Source organism: Phaethon lepturus, unplaced genomic scaffold (genome assembly GCF_000687285.1).
Source record: "Phaethon lepturus isolate BGI_N335 unplaced genomic scaffold, ASM68728v1 scaffold46817, whole genome shotgun sequence".
Classification (NCBI taxonomy): Eukaryota; Metazoa; Chordata; class Aves; order Phaethontiformes; family Phaethontidae; genus Phaethon; species Phaethon lepturus.
Genome location: NW_010552005.1, coordinates 8,654 through 15,758, shown reverse-complemented (window position 1 = coordinate 15,758; position 7,105 = coordinate 8,654). Strand labels below are relative to the sequence as shown.

Below are 7,105 nucleotides of genomic sequence, written 5' to 3'. Positions count from 1 at the left end.
CTCCAGCTGAGGAGGCAGCGCCCAGAGTAGAGCTGAACATTTGGTACGGGGGGAAAGGGGGAGGGAGAAACATTGTCTGTGCTTCGGACTTAAATGCTGAGCAGAGGAGAGCTCTGTGTACGGGAGAGCTGCCCTGGTTTAATTTGCATCTGTTTGCTCAGATGGTCCAAGCTTCCGTGTTTCGCACGGACCTCTTCCTGGCTGACTTCAGAGCAAATGAAACATGGCATCTGAATACAAGTGCCTGCGATAGGACTTGACGTGGGTTTGGAGTCATGCTGTCGCTTAGGCCGGCACAGGAAAAGCCCTTAGAGAAGAACTGATCACGTGAAGAATATGTTAGCAATCTCAGAAAAAGAAACACCTTTTATTCCCATGGGGAGTTGCTGTTTGTCTCTGACAGCAACACCTTGCGCTGAGAAAGGTCAGAAGCAGGGCAGTAATGTGAGCAAAGCTGGCCCAACCCAAGGCAGACCCAGCCTAGTTTTCCTCCCACCGCCAACGATGAGGGGATGATTCCCCTTTGGACAGTTTTCTGGAACTCAGCTTCCTCCGCAAGGAGGAAAATTTGTCTCCAAGAACTTTCCGTAGCCCGGTGGTGTCCCTAGCAAAGGGGAGGTCCTTCTTCATAGCAGGCAGTTGTCCTGTAAACATTTCCCACTTAGCCAGGGCATCCACAGCCTTATCCACCCGAGCCAGTTCCTCCTCGGAGACGTTCCTCTCCAGAGCAGCAATGCACATCTCCAGCCACAGTTCATAATCTTTAATGGTGTCTGTGGACTTGGTGGGCCCGGCGAGCTGGGGCTGGCTGTGCACCTCCTCCAGCGAACATGAGTGCTCGTCCTGTTCCAGCTCCTGGCCGATGGAGAGGGCCTGGCTGCACGTGTCCGGAGTCAGCGGCTCGGACAAGGAGGTTACAGCCTCAGAGTCGTTCTCGCAGCACATCCCAGAGTCCGAGCTGAACGGAAGGATGTCCTCCGAGGCCGACAGGTCTGCCGCCTCTTGCCTTGGCCACGCGGACAATACAGTCTGTGTCCAAGCGTAGAGTTTCTGTGGTGAGAGGGGAAAGGGTTTCATTTTAGAGAACGAGAGAAACAGGCATGCCTTGGCAATGTCAGGTAAACCTACTCATCTTGGGTGGCTCAGCTGCAGATGCTATGGTCCTCTCTGCCAGAAGAGGCGTTCAGGCAACTCGTGGTTACCCTACAAAGCAGGGGCTCTCTCTTGCCTCATTTTCTTGGAGTCAGCATCTGTGGCAGTTCTGCCCCCAGTCAGATGTGGACTGTATCTGCCTTATTATCGAAGATGGTAGGAGGAAAATGGCACAAATTCACTCCTCGCTGTGTGGGTACGATCTCTGTGAGAGCCAAACCAGTGCCTCTCTAGAGGCAAACTGTGTTGTCATGAAAGTTCCCGAGATAGCGGTGAAGAATCTTGTTTCATCATGTTATTAATTCCCATGGTAATGTGCATTTTATTCCCAAGAATAGCTCTTCCCCTCTCAAGCTGAAATGCACAAGTGGGAAGGCTGGGCTCCAGGAAGGAATTAATGAAAGGAAAATATCTGAGACAATTTCCTTTTAAAATATTAAATGCTACAATGGGGCATATAACAGGTTGCTTCTGGCACATTTATTCCTTATGCATCGGGGAACGAGCTGCAGTACTCCAGTCTTCGCTGGATAAAAGGTGATCTCCTTGTCTGCCTCGTTGGCATGTGTTAGGGTTTTTTTGTGTGTGTTTCAGCTTTTTTCACACCCTTGTAACCTATTTCCTCATCTTTACTTTCTGCAGCTCCCAGCTGCTACCGTTGCAAAGCCCCGCGGTTGCTTTGGGAAAGACAAGGGTGGCAGAGTGACGCCGGTCACCGTGCTGGGTCCGTACGTGCTCGGCTGAGGGTGAGCTGTGGTGGTTGAGAAGCGGGCAGGAGATTTCCAGCCCTGCAGAGCTGCTCCTCCGGCAGCGCCCCGCTGCTCCCTCCCCCCCCGTTGCTCTCCCTTCAGCCAAGTGACAGAAAGGATAAAGAGCTCAAATTGAGTGGGTGGGAGAAATCGGCCCTGTTTCTCATTTCAGTCTGTGTGTGAAGCCTCAGGGAAGAATTTCATACAAGAACAAAATGGACTCTTTCAGCTAAGTTAACCCACCCTGCCCCCTCCCTCTAGGGCAAAAAAAAATGTAAAGGGACAACTTTTCTCCTTCCTCATCCCACCTCCAATAGCCCTTCCCTCCCTCTGGGTTTAAAAAACAAAGGCGGCACCAGAAGCTGCAATAGGAGCCAGACTAGGGAAGGGGACAGCAAAGCTATTTGAAAGCTGCAACCAGCCCATGATTTTATAAAGTCTCTTAAAATTCCCAAGAGTAGCGAATCCAGGAAGGAATCACAACTGCTGCTTAGCACAATTCCCAAGAAGGGCACAAGCTGCTGAAATGAGGGTGTTCAAGCAGTGTATCTGGATTGTTTAAGTCAAAAGGAGGGGACGATTGACTGAAGATTGCTGCCAAAACTCCAAAACCTTTCCTGTCTCTCTTCCTTTGGGTGGTTTATTGACTCAAATTTGGGAAGGGTTTGTAGGGCTGCAGCCTCTTTTTACGTTCTCATATTTAACTAGAAAGGGATAACCTCTTCACGGCTTTAGCTCACCTGCAGGCAGGAGCAGCTGAAGAGGATGCCCACCCCAAGTAAGTCACTAAGAATGAAACCTGTTGTCTCGAGGGGCTCCAGCTTTGGCACTGGAAGTTTGCCAAACCCCTCTGGTAGGGCAGCGCTATCATCCCCAGCAGCAGCGCAGCCACGCTACGACAGAGCAGATACTGCGACTAACACCGCGGCGAGGACGTAGCTAACCCAGCCCCGAAGAGCAGCTGGAGCACTGCTTTCTCCTGCAGCGTAGCTGCTGCAAACTAACATAGGCGCTACGTGCGGAAGAGCCTGGGGTGCTGCAGAAGCAGCAGGTGGAAACGTTGGTTGTGGTGGGGAAACACCATGAGAATTGATTTGCTTTCGGTTTTCAAGATGATTCATGCTGGAGTAAGCAGCTGTGATGAAAAAATGGAGTTATGTGTCTGAGTGCAACTCAGATAAATAAGGGAGCTCTTCCTCCTTGCATAAGGACTGGTTTCCTGTCCCACAAGCTCTTCTGCCCGTAACCTTGTCTCAGTCGCAGACTTCAGCAGCGTTACCTGCTCCTGGGGAGGAACAGCGTCGTCGTGTCTGGCATTTCCTGTATTTATTATGAGCGTCTGGGGCTCTTATGTGGCAGGTGGGGATCTGTGCTGGTTTTCCAAAGGGAAATGTGACTTCAGACTTGAACGCAGCCTCTCAAAACATGGCCAGCAAGTAACTTTGCTATCTGATATTGTCTCTAAGTGCTTTGTGCCATCTTCTGTCATGTTCCTTAACTATTTAATTCATCTCTAGCATTTACATTTCTTCTCAGTGCTATAGCAAAGCCTCTTACAGAGATTATCGCAACTCTCTTGTACCAGCTTGTGCTATATCTAGCTGAGCTTGTCCTTGTCAAGGAAGCAGATGTGACGTTTAGCAAGTGTTATCTTCTCTTCACATTTGTGTTCACTGTTGCCAGGGGATGCTGAGCCAATTACAGTATTTACTGCAGGTGTAAAGGCAAAAATGTTTCTAGGAAAGCTTAATGCAGATGGCAGTTCTCTTCTAGAAAGAAATAGCTGGATGCTGACAGGCTGGGCATTTAAATAAACCAGAAGTTATTCCTCTGGTGGTCTGGGAAAATTAGGCAGGGACCAAACAGAGTCAGAGATGGGTCTAACACCACTGCAGAGGCACAGAGAAACACCAAAACCACACAAGTGTATCTTTTCCCCCCGTGTTTTGCCATGCTTCTGTGCGTCTGATTCCAAGCTGAATGAAACGAGAGGCATCGCCGTTCTCATTCTGCATGTATCTTGTTACAAATATAACCCACAGACTTTAAAATAGGCAGCCATGGAAAATCCTGTCTCTGAACACAGTGTGTCAGACAGGAATTCTAACTGGGGAGAAGATAGGGTACTGAGTGAAAATGATGACATTATTTCTATTCCACCAGCCATTTGGATACTGGATCCTGCTTTTTAGACAACAGAGGTAGAAAACCCTTTCTAGAGCTAAGGGTGTCTTAGCACTATTCCTGATGTTGTCTAAATGTGGTGTTAGCAGTTTTATGAGTGGGAAAGAAGAGACAAAAAATGAATCTGGGACCCTCTACTTATTAGGGAGTAATAATTTGGGATCCTTTTTCCTATCTTTAAAGAGAGGAACTGCAGCAAAGTATGCACTTGATATTTTCTCCCTGTTACCAGCAGCCCCAGAGAGGCAGAAAACCATGCTGGCACACAGATTCCCACATAGATGTGGGAATCGCTGCACTCGCTGCTGCTCTGGCTTGAAATCTGCCTGCCCTCCCTGCCTCTTTTTTGGGAGTAGACAAATGCAGTCAGACTGCTGCACTGTCCCTTGTTGTGAGCAGCCAAAAGCCCTAGAGCTTGCGTAAAGTGCTACGTTAGTCATGGACCCTGTGTACAACACCCCCTCCTTGTTTAGGTGTAAGCTTTCTCCCGTAGCACCTTGCACCGAGAGCAGCGTCTGCCTTTAACGCGCTGCTACAGCACATTTAGCGCTGTGGTTTGGGGGGACCCCCTCTGCTCCCCGCTATATCCCCTTTGCTCCAGGAAGGGCTGGTGGGTCTGTCTCTCACCCTGTAGCGCTCGACGAGCTTGAAGCCCACGACGTGCTGCAGCTTCCGAAGGCAGATGGGACACGGCTCCAGGGGCCGCAGCAGGGCTTCGTCCAGGCTCAGCGCGCCCTGCATGATGCACTGCAGCCAGCGGCAGGTCCCCAGCCCCATCAGGTGGCAGATCTCGTGACAGGTCACCTTTCAGGAAAGCAAAAATCACAGGAGCACATGGTCAGTCCTGCTTCCACTCTCCCCTCCTCTTCCTCTTCTGCTGTTTCGCTTTCCCTGCTCCCTGACAGTCTAACCGAGTCGTTGCTCAGCCCAGGCTTTTCCGAGGTGAAAGGGGAACGTGGCTCCTTCCTTCCCAGGTACTCCAACATCCATGTTTGTTTGATGGAGGAGGAGGAGGGGTGGTGTGTTGTTTAGAAGCAGCTATGGTAAGACCCTGTAGGTAGTATGTTCAGAGCTCAAGGGCAGTGCTGCTGTTCCTCTCTACCCCAGCACAGTGTGGTGGGTTTTTTTAAGGGGGGAAAAAAACAGTCCCACGGGGGTCTGAAAAGAGCAGCACAGTCCATGTGAGAAATGTGTAAGAAGCTATTGGCAATAACAGATCTGGGTCCTCCCAAAGCAGACGCTCTTAATATTTGTGCCAAAGCAAAAACTAAGCTGGAGTCAGCTGGCCAAGCATGACTGCCTTGGGAATCGGCAACTGTGGAAAGGCTGAGGATGGAGGATTCCCCTCCTCCTCCCATTGCCACCTAACATCATTTGAAATTACTACAGGAAGAGACCTCAGACTAGAAAATCCTGAGCAAGCAGAGAGAAATGGCATCGAAGATGCTGGTGCGGCTGCTCCGCGTGGGCTGGCTTTGGGAGAAACACTAGAAGCAGAGCTGGCACGAGGGCACAAGGCAGACGCTGGGATGAGGGGGGACAGTGCTCGTGAAGAAGATGTGCTGGAGACAAATGGGGCTTAAGGGCATCTGCATATAAATATATGTGCAACCTTGTCTGAGGTATTTTTCTCGTCCATCCATGTAAGCAGGTCTGGCAAGTGATCCTCTCCCCTTATGGATACCAGTGTCTGAGGAAGACACAGACACCCCTTCCCAGCCATCCATTAGTTAACACACAACTCAATTAGACTTTCTGATTAACCTCTGAATATTTTATCAGCAAAATACTCAGATTACCCAAGCATAAGCCTGGGAGCTGGGCAGGGTTTTAGTCTCTGTGTTGCTCCATGACACAAGGCAAGTCCTGTAGCCTCGCTATACAGCTGATGTTACATTTTGCTCCAGAGGCAAGGGGAGTAGGAGGTGTCTGTGCGGTGCACTAAATCAAAGCTCTTCAGGACTGCGTTAAGTATGTGGACTTAACTGTGATTGCCTGTGTCTTCTGGGAGCAGAGTCTCAGGCCTGCTGCCCTGGGCTGAGACATGGGTTATGCCCAGACCCGAAATATTTAACCCAACATGGCAAGAAATATGGGGTACAGGAGATAGCTGGTCCTACCTTACAGCACTGGACCATCTCTTGGGCACTGAACGGCAATGTCCGGTCTCTGCTTTCCTTGCTGACTTTGCATAACTGTTCCTTCTGTGTGAGTGTGTTTAAACTGCTGCAGCCAGCCTGGGGGAAATCCCCAGAAAATCTGGCAAAGCTGCAGACTCCCACTTCTGTAAAGAGAAGCGCAGGCAAGTAAGGTATTGGCTTTCTTACGACTGTCTCTCAGCTTAGGCAGCGTGAAAAGAAAGCTGTTGTAGCACAGTCCAGTCAAGCACACAAAATGTATGAGACATACTTTCCAAAAGGTTTGTAGCATCTCAGTTACCTTTGTCTGGATCAGGAGCCCTAATTCCCCTCATTTTTAAATTGGGAAATCCCAGTTCCCCTTACCAGGGCATGAATAAAGTGTTAAGGATAAGTTTTGGCTATCCCAGTCTCCCAGGGAAGGTTTTTTGGTACAGTGCTGACTTATTCACACGCTGTGCTAGGAGAACATGAGGCACCAATCCCACCTTGTCCTGGCAGGAATTTGCTGAATGTGAAGCTCCAGGTCTCACACGGGTAAAGGTCCAGCAGAGTGAGTCCAAGGACACACAGGGCATCCATGGGCTTGTTGTTCTTCAGGAAATTCAGGATCCCATCTGGACAAATACAAGAGACGTTCATTAAAATGAAGCATCCCCAGAAGGCATGCAAGAGCCAGAATTTCTGCTGCTAGTGGAGAGGAGGATGTAATCCAAGCCACAGGTAGGCAGAGCTGCTGGATTCAGTATCTCGGGTGGAGAACCACATCCCCTCAAATCTGAGTATGAGCAGCCCTGACTTTTGAAGTGGTGCTGAGCGCAGGCTTAAAACAAAGCAGAGCTAAGGGCAGAGATGTAGGTGAATTCAGTACTAACCCATGGA

The 7,105-nt window shown here is 49.8% G+C and overlaps 1 protein-coding gene across 1 annotated transcript in view; it reads right to left on the bottom strand.

Moving 5' to 3' along the window:
* Positions 1–480: 480 nt before the first annotated feature.
* Positions 481–7,105, bottom strand: part of AMZ1 (archaelysin family metallopeptidase 1) — an 8,408-nt gene continuing 1,783 nt past the window's right edge. The window contains exons 3-6 of the mRNA XM_010291091.1: positions 6,712–6,840; positions 6,206–6,369; positions 4,713–4,889; positions 481–1,050 (exon numbers count right to left, since the gene is read on the bottom strand). Coding sequence (XP_010289393.1) covers positions 481–1,050; positions 4,713–4,889; positions 6,206–6,369; positions 6,712–6,840 — 1,040 coding nt within the window. The remainder of the gene's footprint in view (positions 1,051–4,712; positions 4,890–6,205; positions 6,370–6,711; positions 6,841–7,105) is intronic.